The 24,049-nt window shown below is 45.8% G+C and overlaps 1 protein-coding gene across 1 annotated transcript in view; it reads right to left on the bottom strand.

Moving 5' to 3' along the window:
- The window catches only part of LOC132392967 (tubulin alpha chain-like), a 43,885-nt gene extending 22,418 nt beyond the window's left edge, over positions 1 to 21,467 (bottom strand). Inside the window, exon 1 of the mRNA XM_059967606.1 lies at positions 21,261 to 21,467. Coding sequence (XP_059823589.1) covers positions 21,261 to 21,263 — 3 coding nt within the window. The 5' untranslated portion in view covers positions 21,264 to 21,467. The remainder of the gene's footprint in view (positions 1 to 21,260) is intronic.
- Between the last annotated feature and the right edge of the window lie 2,582 nt (positions 21,468 to 24,049).

Below are 24,049 nucleotides of genomic sequence, written 5' to 3'. Positions count from 1 at the left end.
GCAGAGAGAATTGGACTCAGCATGATGGACTCACAGGCACACCCCTCCCCACTAATAGTAGTATCTACTGGAGGCAACATCAAAGATTTCTCTGCCCAAAAACAATGCAGAAATTTGCCCCTATACCTTCACCAAAATAGAGCGAACACAGATTCTGCAGAGGCTAGAAAACTGGAGAGGCAAAAAAAAACGCTAGAAGAATTCAGCAGGTCAGGCAGCATCAATAGAGAGGAATAAACCAATGCTTCAGGCCAAGATCCTTCACTGGAACCAGAAAGGATGGGGGAAAGAGGAGAAAACCAGAATAAGAAGGTTGGAGGGAGGGGAAAGGAGTACAAGCTAGCAGGTGATGACTGAGACCAAGTGAGGGGAGGGATAAAGCAAGAAGCTGGGTTACAGGTGGAAGAGGTAAAGGGCTGAAAGAGGAGTCTGATGGGAGAAAGGGAAGGAGGAAAGGCAGCAGAGGAAGTTAATGGACAGGTGAGAAGGGGTGAGAGGGGAACCATTTGTGTACATTGGAAGAACTTAACAGGTCAGGCATCATCTATGTAGGGGAACAGTCAATGTTTCATGCTGAGACCTTCATCAGGACTTCTGTGTTTAGGACACAAGAATAGGAGTTGGGATGGTCTGTTACAGTTGCCAATATTGTAGGTAGCTGGGGCATGATAGGTGAAATAGAGTAACGTGCGTTTTACATCTACATTACAGATTAGAAGGAGAAAAGGAAAAGACAAAGACATTTACTCAGTGCTTTGGAAACAGCTTCTTCCCTGCACCATCAGATTTCTGAAAGGACAGTGAACATGCACACTACCTCTTTTTTTTGCACTCTCTCTAAAGGTTCATTTATTATCAATGTATGCAGTATACAACTGAGATTCTTCTTCTCCAGATAGCCACAAAACAAAGAAAACTATGAAAGTTGGTTCAAAGGGAAACAGCAAACCTACGAACATGATCATCAACCACCTAAATCCACCCTCCCCCGCACAAAAGCAATGAGAAAGAATAGTGAAAACACAAATATGAAACCATAGGCATGGAAAAAAGTCTATAATCTTATTGTAATTTATTGTTATTATGTTGTAATGTACTGCTGCTCAAATTAAAACAAATGCAGTATATATACACCAGTGATATTAAACCCAATTCTAATATGGTGGGGAGTCACAACTGGCTGCCTAGCTCCTGAATCTCTCACTGTGAGGTTCTGACATTACATTTCAGCCACAAATTGGAGACACAAGGGATTGCTGGAAATCTGGGGCAACACATGAAATGCTAGAGGATCAGGCATCATCTGGGGAGGGGAATTGACTGTCAATGTTTCAGATAGAATTCTTTCATCGAGATTGGAATGAAAGAGGGGAGATAGGCAGTATAAAATAGTGGGGAAGACAGGTGGAGCAAGAGCCGGCAGGTGAGAGGTGGATCCGGTTGAGGGGAGGGGTAACTAGCAGGTTATGGAGGAAATCAGAACAATGCAAGAATCTGGAGGTGATAGGTAGATCGGGGGGGAGGGGGATGATAGGTAGGCAAGCGAGGAGAGTGGGAATGCAAGGTAATAGGTGGAAGTGACAAACAGCTGAAGATGGAATCTGATAGGAGAGCACAGCGTTGAATAAAGGGAAGGAGGTGAGGAGGGGAACCATTGGGTGGGTGATAGGCAGATGGAGGGGAAAGATGGGGTTGATGTGGGCTGGTGAGACAAGAGCAAAACCCCTGCCAGGGATGGTGGTTAAGGCAGATAAGCAGGACATTCAAGAGGCACATGAATGAAAGAAATATGAAGGACTATGTAGGAGGGAAAGAGTTAAGATTGATCTTAGAGCGAGTTAATAGGTCAGTACAACATTGCGGGCCGATGGGCCTGTACTGTGCTGTAATATTGTGTGTAAAGGTGGGGCAAAGGGGTGTGCTTGTCAGATGCTAGTGGAATCAATGTTATCAGAAGGTAGAGAAATCATACAGTCTATCAACATGGGGATGTGTTGTGAACATGCACAGCACTATTAGTGGTATGATGCTCTTGCACTGGGGAAGGTGAGTGAGTGGGGGAGGGGAGGAGGGGAGGTGAAATTAGAAGCTGGGAGGTAAAGGGCTAAAGGAGAATCTTGTAGGAGGTGACAGAAGAGCACTAGTCCCGTGCCTGTCCTGGACTCACCTATTTCCTGCCAATTTGTTGTTGTTCCCCTCCCTCACCTTCTTATTCTGGCTTCTTCCCCTTCCTTTCCAGTCCTGATGAAAGGACTCCATCTGAAACATCAAGTATTTAACCCCCACCATAGATGCTGCCTGACCTGCTGAGTTGTTCCAGCATTTTGTGTGATATAGCAGTACAGGCCCTTTGACCTGTTCCAAAAATCAATCACTCCCACATAGCCTCCATTTTCTACTATCCATGTGCCTGTCCCACTGTCTCTTAAATGTGCTTAATCTATCTATCTTTGCCAACAGTTCATTCCACACACCTACCATTCTGAAGGCCTACCTCTGAAATCCCTACCCATTATGCTTTCCTCCAACCACCTCAAAATAATGCCCTGTATATTAGCCATTTCTGTCCTGGGGGAAAAACTCAACTGTCCACTCAATCTATACAGCTTTTCTTCTATGCCTTTTATCAAATGCTCTCATCACCCTTAGCTCCAAAAGGGAAAAGCCCTGCCTTGCTCAACCTACCTCCACAAGACATACTCTCTAATCCAGGCAGTTTCATGGCAAATCTCCTCTGCACCTTCTCTAAAACTTCCATATTCTTCCTATAATGACCACAAGACTGTAAGATATAGGAGCAGAAGTAGGCCATTCGGCCCATTGAGTCTGCTGAAATGATCAGAACTGAACACAACACTCCAAGTGTGCTCTAACCAGAGTTTTAGAGAGCAGCAATATTACCTCACGGCTCTTGAAATCAACTCCCTGACAAACAAAGATCAAGACACTATTTACACCCTTAACAACCCATCAACTTGCACGCCAACTTTGAGGGATCTATGGATGTGGATCCCAAGATCCCTCTGCTCTTCCACACTGCTGAGATTCCTATCTGCATTCTACCCTCAAATTCCAAAGCTGCTCAAGATTTCCAGCATCTGCAGAATGTCTTGTGCTTCCCTTGTCTATCAGCCGCTTCTGAAGTGGCTACAGACCACAGAGGCAAGCTACTGAGTACAGTTTGGCTGAAGGCCCAGTACATTCATAGATGAAACTCCTCTTGTCATATCACAGATCCACATCTGTCTCAGCTATACATTTTACTGTATAAAGCTATTCCTTCTCCCCAAGTCCTCACTCAGAACAAGCCTGCTGCTGAATTAAAACGACACTAATGATGTCGCTGACCTTTAGAACATGCACTAAATATAAATCGACAGCTCATATAGCTGCCATTCTTGGCTTCAGGCCTTTTTGCTGTACAAGGGAGTCTTGCTTCATTTGTTCCTGTACTCTGGGGTGAGGGGGGGGGGGGGTGTTCCAACTAAAATTTCTACAAAATCTTGCCTCTGCTTAAGCATTTGTCACCCCTCACAAATTTCTCTTGAAAACAAGAAGACCAGAAAGTATAGGAGCAGAATTCAACCATTTGGCCCGTCAAGTCTGCTTCACAATTCCATCTTGGCTGAAAACTGTCTTCTTGAACTGCAGGTGATAGGGCTCCCAGGACATAGCCCTTGTAACAATAAAGGACTGGCGATACATTACTAAATCAGGATGGTTATGACTGGGGTTTGGGTGGGGAGCGGAGGGAAGAATCTACTCAATTTAGAATTACATTGCCTTCCAGCCCACTGAGCTGCCATGCCCAGCGACCCACCTATTTAACCCTAGCCTGATCATGCGCAAACTTACAACGGGAGGAGACTGGAGCACCTGGAGCTTCATGCGGAGAACATACAAACTCCTTGTAGACAGCACTGGAATTGAACTGCAAACCTCTGAACTTCGTGGGTGTGAGGACACAACGTATCTGAAATGCTCCTGCACACGTGGCCTTTGTTGTCATCCAGCTGGAACAGGACACAACTAGGAAAAGCTCACGAAACGTGAACAATTTCCTTTGTTATATTTCATTATACCGCAAGTATTCATTGTGCACATACTTGTAATGAAGCATTTAAAGTGCCGCAGAGATCTCAGGCTGTGTAAAGGTTTTCTGCTCAGAGCAATAGCTGGTCTGCACAGCTGTAAACAAGTTGGAAGGAATGTTGCTCCGAACACCTCAAGTTGCACCACCATGAAGCCCAATACACCTGCTGTGCTGGTCCTTCTTCTGGATAGACATGGTGGGCTTTGGGCATGACCTTCATGACTATACTCCATCTTATCATACAAGAGATTCATTTAAGAGTCTATAACAGGAGGTAGGATAGAAGCAGCCCTGGAGTCTGGTGGTGCATGCTTTCAGTGCTTTATACCGTCTGCCCAATGGGACGGACAGACACACACACACACACCCCCCAATTTATAGTGGGTTAATTATTCATTATCCAGGTGTTGACCAGGTGAGAAATAGAGTTCAAGAGCTGAAAGGTAATGTTGCTCTATAAATTCTGGTTAGATCACACTTGGACTATTGTGTACAGTTCTTGTTCCTGGGGGTGGGGGGGTGGGAAGAAGGCGAAGTCTGGTTATCTATTTGATCTATGCCTCCTATACACCTCTATCAAGTCACCTCTTACCCTCCTTTGTTCCAAAAAGGCAAGACCCTAGCTTGCTCAACCTGCCCTCAGGACTCATGCTCTCCAATCCTGGCAGCATCCTGGTAAATCTCCTCTGTATCCTCTCCAAGGCTTCCATATCCTTCCTATAATGAGACAACCCAACCCAAAAATACTCCAAGTGTGGTCTAACCAGATTTCTTCTGGGGGACAAAGTGTTTAGTTCTGGGCACTGCCTAACTAGAGGCAATGTGGCCCAGCTTCAGCTTCAACAGAAAAAAAACCTAGATTTAAACCAGATGATGCTGAGCTGGAATGCGTAACAACTGTGGGCTGCCCACAGCACATCCTTGGGTGTTGCTGGTTGTCAATGCAAACAGCACATTTCATCTGCAGAATGTCTTGTGTTTACCATTTGAATAAAACTTCATTTGGCCAAACACAAGAGATTCTGCAGATGCTGGAAATCCATAACAACATACAAAATGCTGGAGGAACTCAGGTCAGGCAGCACCTATGGAAATGAATAAATAGCTAGTCAATTCAAGAACTTTCATCAGGACTGGAAAGAAAGGAGGGAGCTACCAGTCTAAAAGTGAGATGGAGAAGAGGGACAAGGTGAAAAGGCAAAGCCAGGTGGTTGGGGAGTGGTGATAAAGCAAGAAGCTGAGAGTTGATAGGTGGAAAAGGCAAAGGGCTGGAGAAGGAATGCAATAGGAGAGGAGAGTGGACCATAGAGGAAAAGGGAAGGAGGCGCACCACCAGGAGGGAGGTGATAGGCAGGTGAGAAAATGTCAGAGTAGCAAATAGAAGAGTGAAAGGGATGGGGGGAAAATACCGGAAGCTTTATTGAACTGTTGCAGCTGCATCATCCCTTCATCAAATCAGGAAGTCCATACAGTGTTTCCAATGCAACTCAGAGCCCCAATTAACTGAGTAATTTCCCAACTTCTGTATTCAACTCCTCTTGCAATAAGTCGTAACATTCAGCTAGCTTTGCTAATTACTTGTTCTACCTACATACCGGCCTGTTGGCAGAGAGACAAGTTCCTGAAGATTCATCATCCCCAGCACCACACCCCACCCTTTACACAAAAAGATTCACCGTGGAAGAAGATTGTAAGCAGTGTATTCTACCCACGCCAGTAACCATGCCAACCTGAGACTATGAGTCAGGCTGCTTGCAAAAATAACACCCTTGAGCTTGAGTGGCAGAGTAGGGAACCTTGGAGTTATTGAGAAAACAATCTGGTGCAAGAAAGTAGGAAGTTCTGCCTGTACTTAGGAACAGCTCCTTCCCCTCTGCCATCAGAGCTGTTGAACGGTCCATGAACAATACCTCAATACTTTGCTCTCTGCATACGCACCACATACCGGAACACACACTCAAAGCTTTAGGAACAGATTCTTCCCCAGTGCCATCAAATTTCTGAACAGTTCATGAACACTACACCTCATTATTTTTGCAATTTAATAGGTTTTATATGTATATTTCTTATTCTAATTGACAGTGTCTAATAATTTCAATGTCTAATAATAGAAGGCAAGTATTTAAGGTGAGAGGGGTTACTTACTTTCAAAGGAGATCACACACACCCTCCCCGCCTAAGGCAGGAAACATTAGGAACTTTTAGGAGACATTTCTGTGAGGAAAATGGAAGGATATGGACATTGTGTAGGCAGAAGAGATCAGCTAACTATACGATTACTAATTTAATTGGTTCATCACAATATTGTGGGCAGAAATGTCCATTTCTCTGCTGTACTGTTCTATATACTATTTGTTTAAATGTTGCATTCTACTGCTGCTGCAGAACAACAAATTTCACAACATATGCCAGTGATATTAAACCTGATTCAGCCACAAAATGGTTGAAATTAGCATGTCAGGTAGCATCTATGGAGGAAAATAAAGAATCAACGTTTCAGACTGAGAGCCATCATCAGGTCCGTATGAAGGCAGAAGGCAGTAAGAGTCATTAAGTTAATTAGTTTAGCAGACAGTGGGCTAAACTATGCCACCTTCTTAAGCCCATCACCCCTACTGAGGCAAAGGATACCAACAGCAGCTCGCCCGAGTCCTCTTTCCTGGGCTGAAGGTTGATCAGCCCTGTGGCTTCCATTCTAAGCACATGACTTCATACATCTTCTAGGCAAAGATCCTTCCTTTCCCAGGGAGTTCTTTGGAACTTGTATAGTTCTGAGTTTTAACTGGATGTTGTTGACAGCTCCATGTCCAATCCTCCTCCTTACACAGCCAGGCTTGGGACTGTCCAAGACAGATTGTTCCCATGCTGTACTGTTCCAAAAAGTTTCCTTCTGTCAGCTTCCAAATCTTCATATGAACATAGGCACATAGCATCAGACAAGTAGCAATCACAAAAATAACAAATTGTGCACAACTTTGAGAAGGAACAAGATTACAATAAAGAAGAAGTCCATTTTAGGGCAAAGTAATTAGAGCGATTATAATCAGAAACACAAGAGATTCTGCAGACGCTGGAAATTCAGAAAAACAATACTGGAGGAAAGCAGGTTAGACATCATCTATGGAGGGGAATAAATAGTAAGCATCAAGCAGAGGCACTTCATCAAGAACTTAAGTGCAGGAATATTCATTATTAAACAGAAAGCAGAGGAGATTCACTCAAGCAAGGATGAATGCCGTAGAAATAAAAGAGGAACCACTTTGTTTTCACAGCTTGAGAGGAAACTGAAAGGACACAAACAGCTGCTATGCTGTGATACTCCATTCTGCTCACAGAGCAGCGAGTTGATGGGTTAGACAACTTTCAGTGTCTAGATCACACTCCACCAGCTTCAGGAAAAAGTTATTACCCTGCCCTATTCACTTTACACTCAGTGCTCCTTCAACTAGGTGCACCTGCTCATTGACGCAAATACATAATCAGCCAATCGTGTGGCAGCAGCTCAGCTTTGTATTTACTGAGACTGTGTCACACCACCCAGCAGTCATCCACCCCCCCCCCCATTTAATCAGAACAACTTACAATGAACAATTAACCTACCAACCTTTGGACAGTAGGAGGAAACATGAGCACCCAGAGGAAACACACAGTCATGGGAAAAGCACATAAGCTCCTTACAGGCAGCAGCGGGAAATGAACTCTGGTTGCTGGTACTATAAAGCATTGTGCTAACCACTACAGCCGCGTACTGCTCCTTGTTGTTCAGACCACACATCAGAAGGGGGAAGAAATCTGATCTAAGTGACTTTGACTGTGGAAAGACGTTGGTGCCAGACAGAGTGGTTTGAGTATCTCAGAAACCGCTGATCTCCTGGGATTTTCACACACAACAATCTCTAGAGTTTATAGAGAATGTTTTGTTTCTTGCACCATTGATTGATCAGCAGTTCAGTGGGTGGAAATGCTTTGTTAATAAGCGAAGTCAGCAGAAAATGGCCAGACTGGTTTAAGCTGACCATTCTTGACCACAGACTTCAGTGACCACAGGTCACTGAAGAACATTTGTGAACACACAACACATTGAAGTACAACCAGCAAGCCCTGCAGATAAAGACCATTCACTGTTCATCCTCAGCTCCAGCCAAGATCATCCCATCTCCACAGTTACTGTCAGGCAGGAGGTAGAAGCCTGAAGTTCCACATCACCACCAATCTGCACAACCCTGATCAGTACTATACTTTAGTAACACCATGGCCCACATACCTATCACCTGCCAGCTCGTTTCTCATTCTGGCTTCTACCCCCTTCCTTCCCAGACATGAAGGTACTTGGCCAAAAATATCTACTGTTTATTCCTCTCCACAGATGCTGCCTGACCTGCTGAGTTCCTCCAGCATTTTGCGTGCTGCTCAAGATATCCAGCATCTGCAGAATTTCCCATGTTGGTAACTACGACCACTCAATTGTGTTCTTTCTTGTAAAATTTATGTTGATGTTTTTCTTTTGAATGCTGCTTATCTGATGCTATGCACCTGTGTGTACATGTACTGTGCAGATGACAATAAACTCAACCCACTGACTTTTTGGCAACAGCAACAAAGTGTTCATTTAGGGCCTGACCACTCCCATTTCCTGAGCAAGTTTACAAAACAGTCTCATATGGGATGCATTATAAAATTCCTTTTGGAAGTTCAGTTAAACAACATCAACAGATACAGTATTTCCTCTCCCTGGTCACACCATCCGAGCCATGTCATCTTCTCATAGCTGCCATCAGGCAGGAGTTACAGAAGCCTGAAGTCCCACACCACCAGGTTCAAGAACAGTACGAAGTATATTTGTGTCACCAAAGTAGTACAATGGCATCAATGAAAATCTACACACAAATAACCAACGTCCAAAAGGCAAAGACAAAGATAAGTTGTGGAGTCAGTGAAGCGCTGAGGTAAGTGAAGTTATCCACATCGGTTCAGGAGCCTGATGGTTGAAGGATAATAATTGTTCCTGGACCTGGTGGTGTGGGACCTGAGGCTCCTGTACCTCTTTTCTGATGGTAGCAGCAAGAAGAGAACATGGCTTGGATGATGGGGGTCTTTGATGGATGCTTTCTTGTGGCAGTGCTCCTTGGTGGGAAACCCAGATACTTCCTGTCACCCACTCAATTCTTGAACAATGAGAACAGTTTAATGACTATGAACCATCCACCTTTTCCCTCACATGGTCTCACCTATCACTACCTACTCATTCCACTCCCCACCTCTTATTTGGACTTCTGCACCCTTCCTTTCCAGTCTTGAAGGGTATTGGATCAAAACACTGTTTATTCACCCATAGATGCTGCCTGACTTGCCGAGCTCCTCCCGCATTTTGTGTGTGTTGCTCTGGATTTCCAGCATCAGCAGAATCTCTTGTGTTTGTGCCAATGACCTCTGATCACTTTGCATGAAGATGGACACTACTCTCAATGTGTTGTTTCTTCTGAGGGGAAAGAAGTGTATAACTTATGTTTACATTTTGCCTTGTGAATGTTGCTTATCTGATGTTCTGAGCCTGCAAGTTTTTCACTGCACCTGCAGACATGTGCATGCGACAATAAACTCAACCTTAAACTTTGACAATGCATTCCCCACCCTGCACTTATTATTGTTCATTGATTTTAGGACAGGAACTACAAAGATTTGGAAGCAGGCAGAAGGAAAGTCCTTATAGAATCAGGATCATATTCTGCTAAAGTAATTCAGATTTATTTATCACAAGAACATTGAAACCTGTTGTTTGCATTAATGACTAGAACACCCCAGGATGTGTTGGGGGCAGCCCACAAGTGTTGGACACATTCTGACACCAAGATAGCATGCCCACCATGTTCAGCAGAGCACCACAAGCAGCGACAACAAAGACAACAGCAAAACAAGCTAGAGACAACTAATCTCTTCTTCCTGAACATGGTCCCTATTCCCCCCACCCCATATTCACATGCCTAAGAGCATCGTCTATGCCCATGCCTCTATCCAGGCCCTTCGGCCTCTGTTGTATTGGTCTTTACCGCCACTCCATACAGTACATTCCAGGCACCTAAACCTGTCCAGAACATCTCACTTAACCTTTCCCCTCACCTTAAATGCAAGCACTCTAGTATTTGACATTTCTACCCCAGTGTGCCACAGCAGCATAGTGCTCAGAGTAACGCCATTACAGTGCCAGTAACACAGGTTCAATCATGCCACTGTGTGTAAAGAGTTTCCTCCCACAATCCAAAGACTACAGGTTAGTAGGTTAATTGGTCACATTGGTCTAAGTGTGTGGCACAGACTCATTGCCTCAGAATGGCTATTACTGTGCTGTACCTTTAAATTTAAAAAATCTTCTACTTTTACCACTTCCCTTCTCATCTGTCCATCACCTTCCTCTGGTTCCTCCCCTCCTCCCCTTTCTCCAATGGTCCACCCTCCTTTCCTATCAGATTCCTTCTTCAGCCCCTTAGCTTTTCCGCCCATCACCTCCCAACTTCTCACTTCTCCCCACTCACCTTCCCTCTCGCTTGACCTATCACCTGCCAGCTTGCCCTTCTCCATAGATGCTGCCTGACCTGCTGAGCTCCTCCAGCATTTTGTCTATTGTTCTGGCTGGCTACCTTATCTCTGCCTCTCAATTTTATGGATGCAATAGAAGTTTATCAAGCTCCTACCTCAAAATTCAAATATGTAAATTTAAATGTTTAAAATCATGCAAATATTACAATATTTTGCATAAGATTGACTCGTAATCTTTTGAGTTTAAATACCATATATTGTTTTGATTTGGTGATGACAGTACTAAGAGCATATGCTTAAGGGCAATGGGAGATGGTCAGGTGTCTTGATACAGTTACATTACTGGACACCACAGACCTGGAACAGTGACCCAAAGATTAATGATGGAAAAGCTGACAAAAAGTAGTGGGTTCAACTCACTCTGTCACAGGTAAAACCCTCCCCACCACTGGGCACATCTACATGCAGTACTGTCACAGTAGAGAAACATCCTTCATCAAGGCCCCCACCACCCAGGCCAAGCTCTCTTCTCGCTACTACCACTGGGAAGGAAGTAAAGGAGCCTCAGTTCCCACATCAACCAGATTCGCTAACAGTTATACCCTACAACTATCAGGCTCTTGAACAGAGGAGATAACTTCACTCATCCCAACACTGAACAGTCCCACAATCTATGGATTCATCCATATTCACTATTTATTGCTTTTTTTTCTTTGTATTTACTGTGAATACACACAATAAAATGAATCTCAGGGTAGTATATGGTGACACATGGACTTCGATAATAAATTTACTTTGAACATAAATAAATCTGACAGAAATAAAGCTCATTATGGTATTAGTAATCACATCTTATGAGAACAGGTTGGGGTCTGGAGTTAACAAGGATGAAAGGTGACAGGAATGTAGAAGATGATAAGAGGCACAGATAGAGTGGACAGACAGACACGTTCCCAGGGTGGAAATGGCTAATACACGGGGGCATCATTTTAAGATGATTGGAGGAAAGTATGGGGGTGGGAGGGATATCAGAAGTAGTCTCTTTACAAACAGAATGGTGGGTGCATGAATGTTCTGCCAGGGGTGGTGACACATTGGCATCAGAGACATTCAAGAGATTCTTAGATTGACACATGGATGGTAGAAAAATGGTGGGCCCATAGGAGGGGAGGGCTAGATTGTCAAAATGTTGACACAACGTCAGGGCTGAAGGGTTTGTCCAGTGCTATATTCTGCAATTTATATTCAAACAAATTCCACTCCATCTCAGGAAAGGAGATAAGAGAAGACACGAGTAACATTCAGTAATATCCAAAGAGAGAACTCCAGATCGTAAAGTATTTCCAAATCCTGTCTGGATGCATCCCGGCTTAGAATGGCAACTGCTCTGCCAAAAACCACAAAAAACTGCCGTGAATTGTAAACACAACACAGCCCATCATACAAACAAACCAGCCTCCCTTTCATTAACTTCATCTACACTAACCCCTGCCTCAGGAAAGCAGCAAAAATGATTAAGGACCCATCTACCCTCTCTTGTGTTTATTACTGGATGGAAAAACTTATGTTTTCATGACCTGAGGATATTCTAGGTTTTGTACAGTCTAAGATGTACTTTCTCAAGTGTAGCAACCTCAATTAACACAAGGTGGTTGTAAATACTATTAAAGTTAGGGAAGGTTTTCTTATTAATCAACCCTTTCCTACTTCCAACCATGGAATGAACCTAATGAACCATTGTTACACTGCCTGCAGGTTAAATGCACCTTTCCAAGTTCAAGTTCATTGTCATCTGTCTGTATATTATACAGCCAAACAAAAACATTCATCTTAACAGTGCACCCACAAAATACATCACATATAGCACATACTGTGAACCAAAATATTACCACAAATGAGCTAATAAAATATAACTCAAAAAGCTTAAAAAGTGTGCAGCACAGGTAAACAGCTTGCTGACCCAGTGAGGAGGCCTCAGTGGTAGCAGTGTCAATAGTCTCAGAGCCTGAGGAAAGGAGCTGTTACCCAGTTTGGTAGTCCCCATTCTGCTGCTCCTGTACCTCCTTCCTGATGGTAGTGGGTCAAAGTGTCTCTTGAATGTTAAAGATAACTTCTTGATCTCCCAATCATCACATCATGGCCCCTGCATTTTCCCTGCATCACACACAAAATCCTGAAGGAACTCAGCAGGTCAGGCAGCATCTACTGAAATGAATGAACAGTCGATGTTTCAGGCCGAGACCCTGCTTCAAGACTGGAAAGGAAGGGGGAAAGACACCAGAATAAAAAGGTGGGGTGGGGGGGGGGGGGGGGGGAGGTGAAGGTGGACTAGCTAGAAGGTGCTAGGTGAAGCCAGATGTGTGGGAAAGGTAAAGGGCTGGAGAAAGGTGGGGGGGGGGGGGTGGGGGGGGGGGGGAAAGAAAAGTGACCGGAAGGAGAAATCAATGTTAATGCCATTAGGTTGGAGGCTACCTAAATAGGTCTCCTCACTAGGTCAGCTGTGCTTTAAAGCGGAGGTGTTTGACAAAGCAGTTATGTCACGTCATACCAATGTAGAGCAGACCGCATCAGGATATACAAGATGACCACAGCAGATTCGCAGGTGAAGTGTGGACTCACCTGGACAGACTGTTTGTGGCCCTGAATGGAGGTGAGGGAGGCGGTGAACAGGCAGGTATAGCCTTTCTGTCGATTGCGGGGATATGGGCCAGGAGGGATGAATGGACAAGGGAATCATGCAAGGACCAATCCTTGTGGAAAGCAAAGAGCAGGTGGGGAGAGTAGGATGTGTCCCTGTACACTATTTAATAGTCTCACCCTGAAATAACAACTGTTTATTCTCCACCATAGTTGCTCCCTGAATTGCTGAGTTCCTCCAGCACTTTGTGCTTATTGTTCAGGGTTTCCAACATCTGTAGGACCACTTGTGTCTATGATTTGCTGCTCCACTGGAAATTCTTTCAGGGATGTCTACCCTGAAGAAATTTAAATCTTCTTCTCAACGCAAGCTCAGTGGGACCCTCTCTCACTGCTCTCCATGATCTCCGCTGCCACCCATCACCTGCCAGCCAGTACACTTCCCCTCCCACATCATCTTATTCTGGCATCTGCTGCACTTGAGGTACTGTGTGCAGTTCTGATCACATGGCTGCATTGGAGAGAGTGCAGTGGCTGGATTGAAGGTTTATGAGAAGAGATTTGATAAGCTGGGCTTCATCCCCCAGGAGCTTCCAAGACCGAGAAGTAGCCTGACAGAAGTGTACAAGATGAAATAGGTAAAATGTTTAAGGGGAACCTGAGGGGCAACTTCTTCACTCAAGAGCTTGGTGAGAGTGTTGAACAAGTTCCCAGTGGGAGTGGTAGGTGAGGGTTCAATTGTAACATTTAAGAGAAGTCTAGGTAGGTACATGGATGAGGAGTGGTATGGAGGGCTATGGTCAGGGGACAGTTGGAGGGGATTGGGCACCAAAAGATGGGCCAAAGGGACTGTAGTGTTCTATGAACAAGGTTATGAAAAGCATAGATAGAATAGAATGTCAAAATATTTTTACCACTATAGTAGGGGTTGTCAGGAAACAGAGGAAGTTTGACCTAAAAGCAGAGATGATTCAGCAGTGAACAATGATTTTAGTAATACACCACAGAATAACAATCTACAAGAAGCTACAAGACAAGGGAGAACAGAAACTAAACACAACAGGCATGAGGCCAGCTGGTTTGAAGAATGAACAGAGACTGGGGTTCAACAGGCTGCAGGTGAATGCTATTAGCTGGGCGGAGACTGGGAGCCGCCTGCATGTGCAAGCTGGGAGGTGTCAGTAGTAGCAGGTCTGACAGGGGCATTAAAAAGCAAAAGGGCATCAGTTTAGGGTGAGAGGGAGAGGTTCTGAAGGGAATCATAGGCAAGTTTTTAAAAATCTTACACACTGAGAATGACTGATGTCAGGAAATCGCTGCCAGAGGAAGCGACGCTTTCAATCACAACGTTTTACAGACAACTAGAGAGCAAGGAAGGAGAAGTGCCAAATGGGTGCACATATGAACTCAGTGGCCAAGGTATTAGGTACCTCCCATATCTAATAAAGAGGCCACTAAGTGTATGCTCATGATCTTCTGCTGCTGCAGCCCAACCACTTCGAAATTTGACACGTTGAGCGTTCAGAGACACTCTTCTGTACACCACTGTCGTAACATGCGGTGATCTGAGTTACTGCTGCCTTCCTGTTTATTTGACTATCTGACCATTCTCTTCTACTCACTTTGTTAGTGAGAGAGAGTATGCCCATAGAACTGCTGTTTGCTCACTAAAAGTTTTTTTTAAAAAAACCATTCCCTGTAAACTCTAGAAACTGTTGTTCTTGAAGGACCCAAAAGATCAACAAATTCTGAGATACTCAGCCCACCCTGTCTGGCACCAACATTCATTGCACAGCCGAAATCACTCAGATCACTTTTCTTCCCCATTCTGACATTTGATCTGAACAACATCTGAACCTTTTGACCATGTCTGCTTGTTCTTCTGAACCGAGTTGCTGCCACGTGTTTGGCTGATTAGATTTTTGCATTTATGATCAGGTGTACCTAATAAGACGGCCACTTAATGTACATTAACATGTACAGGAATTTGCTGTAGTTTGTTGCCACCAATGCAATGAAAAAACATTGAACAATTGTAAATAATTACATAAAATGACATTAATACTGATGAAAAAGGGTTAGCATACATGTAGTGGGCCAAAGGGCCTGTTTCTACACTGCAAAACTCTAACTGCAATGTGTTATTTTGTGCACACGCTGCAGGCAATGGCCACAAGCTCACAAGTGGAAGTCAGTATTCCTACACAAAAGTGCTGGACGTAGGCCAAGAGGAACAAGTCTAACCACTCACTGGTGACATGCAGAGATACTTCCAGCATCCACACCACACAAGTACAATATCAACAAGTCCAAGTCTGGCTCTCCTGCATTCTACACTCCAGAATCTTTCTATCACAGAATACAGAATAGCATTTGATAGAGCTGTTTATAGATCTAGTGGACCGCCAGAAGACATTTTCCTTCAGGGCAAAAGTAGCTAACGTGAGAAGGCATAATTTTAGGGTAAACAGAAAGTACACTGCAGATGCTGTGGTCAAATCAACACGTACAAACAAGCTGGATGAACTCAGCAGGTCAGGCAGCATCCTGACAAATGAGTCCTGACGAAGGGTCTCGGCCCGAAACATTAACTGCACATTTCAACGGATGCTGCCCAACCTGCCGAGTTCATCCAGCTTGTTTGTGATAATTTTAGGGTGATTGAAGAAAAGTATGGGAGGGGGTGGGGGAGAACAGGGGGAGATTTTTCCCTGGTTTTACACAGAGTGGTAAGTGTATGGAATGCACTGTTGGGGTGCTGATAGAAGGCAGATACAGGGACATTAAAGAAATTCTTAGATAGGTAGGCACATGAATGAAAGAAGAATGGAGGGCTATGTGGGAGCGAGGGGGTAGGTCGGCCTCTGAGCAGGTTAAAAGGCCTGCACAACATTGTGGGCCAAAGGACCTGCACTGGGCAAGGATCATTTGACAGCACTGGGCATGCCACGGTTGGTGGTTTAGAATAACTAGGGTGGGGGTGGGAGAAAGATTCATTGAAATCTATCAAATCCAAAAAGGCCTATCTAGAGTGGGAGTGCAGAGGATATTTCCAATTGTGGGGGGAGTTTAGGACCAGAGAGCACAGCCTCAGATAGAAGGTCATCTCTTCAGAACAGAGACAAGAAGGAATTTCTTTAGCCAGTCGGTGGTGGATCAATCCCACGGGTGGCAGTGGAGGGCAAGTCATTGGGTATATTCAGATTGGTGGATACAGGTTCTTGATAAGTAAGGGCATTAAAAGTTACAGGGGGGGAGGAGGCAGGAGGATGGGGTTGAAAGGGAAGATAAATCAGCAATGATCAAACAGCAGAGCAGACTCATGTATTGAATGGTCTAGCCCCGTTCCTGTTGTCTTCTGGTTTTGTGTGTCATGCTTTGGACTGATCACCAGGGGATGTTGGTGTGCTCCAGGCTCCCCACATTACTAGTTAATTACTTTCACCTGTGTCTTGTTTCAGTTATCATTGCACCTCTATCTTGTTTTGTTTCTCTAAGTTCCTCCTGTTTTGTTTGCCTTTGCTCAGTCTTGAGTTTACCTACTGTCTGCAGTGATTTCTGAGTTCCCAGCAATCCAATCCTCTAGTAACCAACTCCATCCTCGTCTCCGGTCTTCTTCGCATTTGAAAACTAGCCTGGCAACTAACCCTCGTTACAGTTTTGTGCCCCTGATCCAAGAAAGTATGTGCTGGTATTGGAGAGGGTCCAAAGATTTACAAGAATTTCCCTGGAACTGAGTGGGTTAATATACAAGGAGCATTTGCTGGCTCTAAGCCTGTACTCAATGGGGTTTAGAAAATAGAGGGGGAATCTCACTGAAACCTGTTGAATACTGAAATGCCAAGATAGAGTGGACAAGGAGAGGATGTTTCCTATAATTGCGGAGTCAAGGACCAGACAGCACAACCTCAGAATAGAAGGGCATTCTTATAGAACCGATGAGGGGTTTCTTTAGCAAGAGGGTGGTGAATCTGTGGAATTCATTGTGGAGGCCCAAGACATTGAAGCACAGGTTGATAGGTTCTTGATTGGTATGGACACCAAACGTTGTGGTAAGAATAGGGTTGAGGGGGAATAAAACACCCATGATCAAATGGCAGGGCAGACTCATGGCACAAGTCAAGAGTGCAAGTCTATGGGACTCAGTAGAATAACAGTTTGGTACAATCTGGTTGGGTTAGAGGGTCTGTTTCTGTGTTGTAGTGCTCTCAGACTACCTGCATTATCCAGAAGGTGCAGTACCAATAACATGAGAATTTCATCAGCATCCTGAGCAAAGCTAGTTTATTATCCCATCCACCAGCAAGACATTCACTCACCTCACCAGCATTTCACACAGTCTGTAGTTCCTGGTATGGGTTACCCTTCAGCCCCTCCGGTACCACCCTCTCCCACCAAGCATTATACACTTTGTCACATGTACATTGAAGCAGTGAAATGCAACGTTTGCATCAACGACTAACACGGTCCCAAAGATGTACCGGGGGCAGCCTACAGTGTTGCTATGCTTCCAGCATCAACATTGTATGCCCACAACTCACTAATCCTAGCCCTTACTTCAGGATGTGGGTGGAAACTAAAGCACACTGGGGAAACCCACACTGTCATGTGGAGAACGTACAACTCATTACAGACAGTGGTCAGATTTGAACCCCCAATCGCTGGCACTATAAAGCATTAAGCTAACTGCTACACTAATGTGCCCCCTCCTCTACTCCCATCCCCCTTCCAGGTACAGTAGACAGGGTGAAGAGATTTTTGGCATGCTGGCCTTCATCATTCAGAACATTTAGTAACACATACAAAATACTGGAGGAACTCAGCAAGTCAGGCGGCATCTATGGAGGGGAATAAACAGTCAATGTTTCGGGCCAATACCCTCCATCAGGGCTCTTGTGTTTCGGACACTACGTATAGGAGTTGCAGGATTATGTTGGAGTTGTGCAAGATGTTGGTGAGCCAGCATTCGGAATATTGCGTTCAGTTATGTTCACCCTGCTATAGGAAAGATGACAATGAGCAAGGAAGCGTGCAGAGAAAACTTGACAGAGAAGTGAGATACTGAGCTATGGAGAGAGTTGAACAAGCTGGGATTGGATTCATTGGAACTTAGGGTGAATGAGGGGTACAGATAAGGCGAATGCATGCAGACTTTTTCCCCAGGGTCTGGCAATCAAGAACTAGAGAGTGTGAATTTAAGGGGAGAGGAGAGGGATTTAATAGGAACCCGAGGAGCAAATTTTTAAATTCAGAGTGTTTAGTCGATGGGCCGAGTTGCCAGAGGAAGTGTTTGAGACACAGACAACAACATTTAAAAGGCACATGGATAGAAATAGTTTAGAGGAATATGGGCCTAATGGAACTGGCTTAAATAGGCATCATGCTCTCTGTATGAATCTACAAGCTTCGAAACCTAGGCCTCTGCACCTTCCTCTGCAACTGGATTCTTAAGGTCCTCAGAAGACCAGTCAGTGCGGATCAGAAATAACATCTCCTCTTCGCTGACAACTAACACTGGTGCACCTCAAGGATGTGTGCTTAGCCCGCTGCTCTACTCTCTCTACACTCATGACTGTATGGCTAGATACAGCTCAAATACCATTCACAAATTCTGACAATTATTGCCGGTGACAAGGCACTGTACAGGAGTGAAATAGGTAGATCAGCTGGTTGAATTGGAGCCACAACAACTTGTACTCAGCACCAAAGAACCGATTGCAAACTTCAGGAAAGGGAAGTGGAGGAACTAACACCTTTCCTCAGAGGAAAGGGTGAACAGTTTCAAACTCCTGGGTGTAAACATCTCTGAAGATCTAACCTGGGCACAACACATTGATGCAATTACAAAGAAGGCACAACAAGGATTATACTTCATTAGCAGTTTGTAGAGATTTGCTATGTCACCAAAGACACTCCCAAATGTACCATGGAGAGATGGTTAGATCACCATCTGGTCTGGAGGGGGCCACTGCCCAGGATTGGAAAAAGCTACAGGAAGATGCAAATTCTGCCAGCTCCATCACGGGCACTAGCCTCCCCAGCATCAAGGACACCTTCAAAAGGTGACACCTCAAAAAAAAGTGGCATCCATCATTAATGAATCCTATCTCCCACCAGGACATGCACTCTTCTCATTCCTAACATCAAGGAGGAGGTACAGAGCCTGAAGATACATAGAGATACCATGTGGAAAAGGCCTTTCCTTTCCACTCACCTCCACCCCCTATTTAACACTAGCCTAGAAACAGGACAGTTGACAATGACCAATTAACCAGCGTGTTTTTGGATTGTGGAAGGAAACCAGAGCAGGAGGAAAGCCACGCACACGTGGGAAGGATATGCAAATTTTCTTACAGAGGAAACGGAAATTAAACGCCAAACCCTGATAACGCTGCAGTGTAATATCATATTAACCGCATGGTGCCCAAAGAATTCAATATACTTTTTTTCTTATTGCAACTTATAGTTTTAAAAATTATGTAGCGCTCTGCATTGTTGCCCCTAAACACATTTCACGGTATGTGCCGGCGATATCAAACTGATTTATTTTACAAAGCAAACAGGAGGAAATCTGCAGATGCTGGAAATTCAAACAACACACACAAAATACTGGTGGAACACAGCAGGCCAGGCAGTATCTATAGGAAGAAGCGCTGTCGACCTTTCGGGCCGAGACCCTTCGTCAGGACGAAGACGTCTTGGTCCGAAACGTCGACTGTGCTTCTCCCTATAGATGATGCCTGACCTGCCGTGTTCCACCATCATTTTGTGTCTGATTTATTTTGGCTAGTATGGACCAGTTGGGCCAAAGGGCCAGCTTCTGCGCTGCATGCCTCTACTAAGCCGATGTAAATATATCACACATTCCCGGGTCCAAATTCCCAGTCAGCAGTCCCTTCGTCAGGCAGACTACAACAGTTCATGTCCCACCTTCCCACGAAAAATTAGTGATGTGTTTGGTTTGTGAATTGCGGTTTTAAATTAACCAACATTCTGGGTGGCGGTGTTGCCTGCAGATCGCTCGCAGTGAAGGACGGTCACCTGGTTCGGGCGGCGCTGCGACTGGCGCAGCTCTGGTGCAGAGTGAAGCCGGCTCTCGCCGCCCGCAACGCCAACGGGACCCTCCCCCCAACGCCGTTTCGCTGGACTCTGTTTACAGAAGGCTTACCACCCCCATCTATTCCAGTAACCGAATGACATGTTGTTTTGGAAGAGGGTGAGATCAGGTGGACGGAATCTGCCAACCTCCCATCCCGGGAATATACTCTATCACTTCCAGAAAATACAGGGTTACCGCATCGGCTACGTCGCCCCTCCCGGGGTGCGGAGCCACCGGCGAAGGTGTAAATAACACGAGGCGGGGAGGGGCTGTCAATTTCAGGCTGATTACGTGTCACTTTCAGCCAGCCCCATCCATGTGACTGTCCGCCCTCGTCGTCTTATATCAAATGCATTTACGTCTACCGCCAATATTTTCCCCATGCGGATTAATTCATTCTTTATTTAAATCAACAGCGACATTTTAGACACGTCTTTAAAACTCTTATTTCCCGCCGCGTTTAAACGCACAACTCAATTTAACCGAAACATTCGTGACACCGGTTTTTTTAAAACATAGAGCAGTGCAGCAGAGAATCCGGCCCTTCAGCCCACAATGCTGAGCCGAACCAAATAAATTAGTAATCAAATGGCCAACTAAACTAATCCCTTTACCTGCACGATGTCCATATCGTGTCATTTTTCCCACTTCCATGCGTCTGTCTAAACGTCTCTCAACGTGTCGGTCTCCACCAGCACCCCAGGCTGCGCATTGCAGGCACCCACCATTCTCAGTGTAAAAAAACCGTCCTCGCACTTCCTTCGAAATTAGCCGCTCTCAACTCAGATACATATCCTCTGATATTAGACATTCGGACCCTTAAAAACAACCCTCTTGTCCTGCAGGATTTTTTAAAGCAATTTAGCAGAAAGATTCCGTGAAGTTCCCGCGACTCACCATGCTTGAGATTGATGTGTCGTCTCGGCTCGGCTCCTTCGCTCGCTTTTGGTCTCACACTCGGAACCAGTGACGCGCCCGGGTGAGAGCTGACTTCGCCGCGTCTGCACCCCCGCCCGTCTCTTTTAAAGAGAGGGCGGAGTCCCCTGCTCCACGCCGCCCATCACTGGCTCCCCCTTCACTCAGATGTACCGGTAAGCGAGCTCCAGTCACTCCCACCTCCACTTCGGGGCGAAGGTCAGAAGTAAGCGCCCGACTGGCATCTAGAGCAACACACAACCTGCTGATAACACACAAACTGCGGGAGGAACTCAGCAGGTCAGGCTGTATCTATCGAGGGGAATAAACGAACAGTCGATATCTCTAGCACCTGCAGAATCTCTTGCCTCTCTGGCAATCTGCTAGTAAATTGGTTTAGTATTGTCACGTGTACTGAGAAAGTGAAAAGCTTGTCTTGCATACTGTTAATACCGACCCGATCGTTACACAGTACATTGTGATGCTGATGCACCATCAATAACTCTTAGAGACGTGAGGCGAGATATAGGCTTTTATTAGCTGCAAGAAAGATCAAGCAGAACTCCACCACCACACTGCATCCTGGAGACTGAGGCCGGGGCGGTGTCTCCAATCGCCTTTATACCGGGGTCCGTGGGAGGAGCCACAGTCTGTGGGAGGGGCCACTGTCAGTGGGAGGGGCCATGGTCCGTGGGAGGAGCCACGGTCAGTGGGAGGGGCCACTGGGGCAGACAGCGGGGGGGGGGGGGGGGGGGGGGGGGGAAACAGGTATATGCTGTTCACCACAGATGCAAAGTAAAACAACAATGGAGTGCAGAATAAAATGTGCAGTGCAGGCAGACAATAAGGTCAAGAAAATGCAGTGAGGTGGAGGAACTCTGCACGGCGGACAACATCTGCAGGGGGAAGGACCGGAAATTAATGGAGAGTATGGTTAGGGAAAGCTTCTCGTTTGAACGGGATTCGATAGAGTGGACATGGAGACCAGATGTAGTGAACAAATTAGCATGGAGAGGATGGGGAGTGGACATGTTGAACTAGATACCATCGAGTGGACGTGGAGAGAATGTGGAAATAATCTGTAGTGGATGTGATGAACAAGATACCATTGAGTGGACATGGAGAGGATGTTTCCATGAATAGTATCGCACAGCACAAGCCCTTTGACCCACAATGTTGTGCTGAACTTTTAACCTACTCCAAGATCAATCTAACCCTTTCCTCAATTTCTCTTTCATCCATGTGTCATGGTCTGGTCTGTGTAGTCCACATTCTGACTCAAGGTCCAGTCTGTGGACTCCAGACTCCAGGTCTTCCAGTGCTCTTGTCTCATTTGGGCTTAAACATAGGCACCTGATTCTCGTCTTGGGGCCGGGAATATAAGTGGCCTTGGGTTCGAGGCTGGTGGCTGGTTTGTCTTGTCAGTGCCTGTGTGGATTTGTCCCATCGGTATCCTGTCCTCGACTTCATGGGGTAAGTCAGGCTGTCCTTGTCATTACCCTAAGGTGGGATCTGTCCCTCCTAGTCCTTGCCTCCATTGGGTAAGTCAGGCCATTATTGCCCTTACCCTGAGGCTGGACTGTTCCCTTCCTTCCTTCCCTCCGAAGCCCTGCCTGCAACCTGTATCTGGAACTCAGCCTCACCCTGTTTGGAACTGTCTGTCCATGTCCATGCCTTCGCTAGGTAGGTCCAGCCATTTTGCCACTACCTAGGGTTGGGAACTGCCTCTCTGTGTCCACGCCTCTAGGTAGGTCTGGCCATTTTGCCACTACCTAGCATTGGGAACTGTCTCGTCGTGTTCAGCGTTCTGTGTAATGAGTCCCAGCCCTACATCCTGTACCCAAGGAGGGGTCCTGGCTCGGTGTTCAATGTCCCTGTCTCTTCCTCGACTCAGGCTCTGTGTTCTGTGTTTCTGTTTCTCCCTGAACCAAGGCTACTGTCATGGTCCGGTCAGTCTGCGTTCCGGCTCACGGACTTCGGATCTTCTGGTGCTCCCTTGTCTCATTTGTGCTTAATCATAGGTGCCCGATTCTCATCTTGGGGCCAGGAATACAAGTGGCCCTGGGTTCAAGGCTGGGGGCTGGTTCGTTCTGTCATAATGGGGGGGGGCACGAAGTGAGTGGACCCAAAAGACACAGATACTGAACTACCAGGAACAGGATTTGGCGTGAAAAGGAAGCAAGGGAAGTGAGGAAGAAAGGACACTAGAGGACACAAAGGCCCCAGAGGAGACAAGGACTCTGGGCCTGGGCTAGGACTTGACGAGGATAGCAGAACCAGGACATGGAATTGGGAGCCTGGGCTTGGACTCCGAGCCGGAGACTGGACAAGGAACCTGGGTCTTGACTCGGGCTCGGACTCCAGAACCAGGCGAGGACAAGACGTGGCTACAGGATGAGGAGAGGCACAGGACTGGACGTGAGACTCCAGCACAGTACAAGGGAATCCCAGCTCTGGGCTGAGCAAGGCACATCAACAAGACGAGAACACAGAGCCCTGGTCAAGGGAGAACAGGAATGCAGAACAGAACCTGGGTTGAGGGAGAACAGGAACATGGAACACCAAGCCAAGACCCCTCCTTATTATGCAGGACATAGGGCCAGGACTCGTTACACAGAACTCTGAACAAAACAAGACAGTTCCCAATGCTAGGTAGCGACTAAACAGCCAGATCTACCTAGTGAAGGTGTGGACATGGACAGACAGGGCAGGGCCCCAGGCAGAGGTTGCAGGCAAGGCTTCAGAGGGAAGGAAGCCTCAGGGTACCAGCA

The sequence above is a fragment of the Hypanus sabinus genome, chromosome 4, assembly GCF_030144855.1.
Source record: "Hypanus sabinus isolate sHypSab1 chromosome 4, sHypSab1.hap1, whole genome shotgun sequence".
Lineage (NCBI taxonomy): Eukaryota > Metazoa > Chordata > Chondrichthyes > Myliobatiformes > Dasyatidae > Hypanus > Hypanus sabinus.
This window is presented reverse-complemented; position numbering and strand designations above follow the sequence as displayed.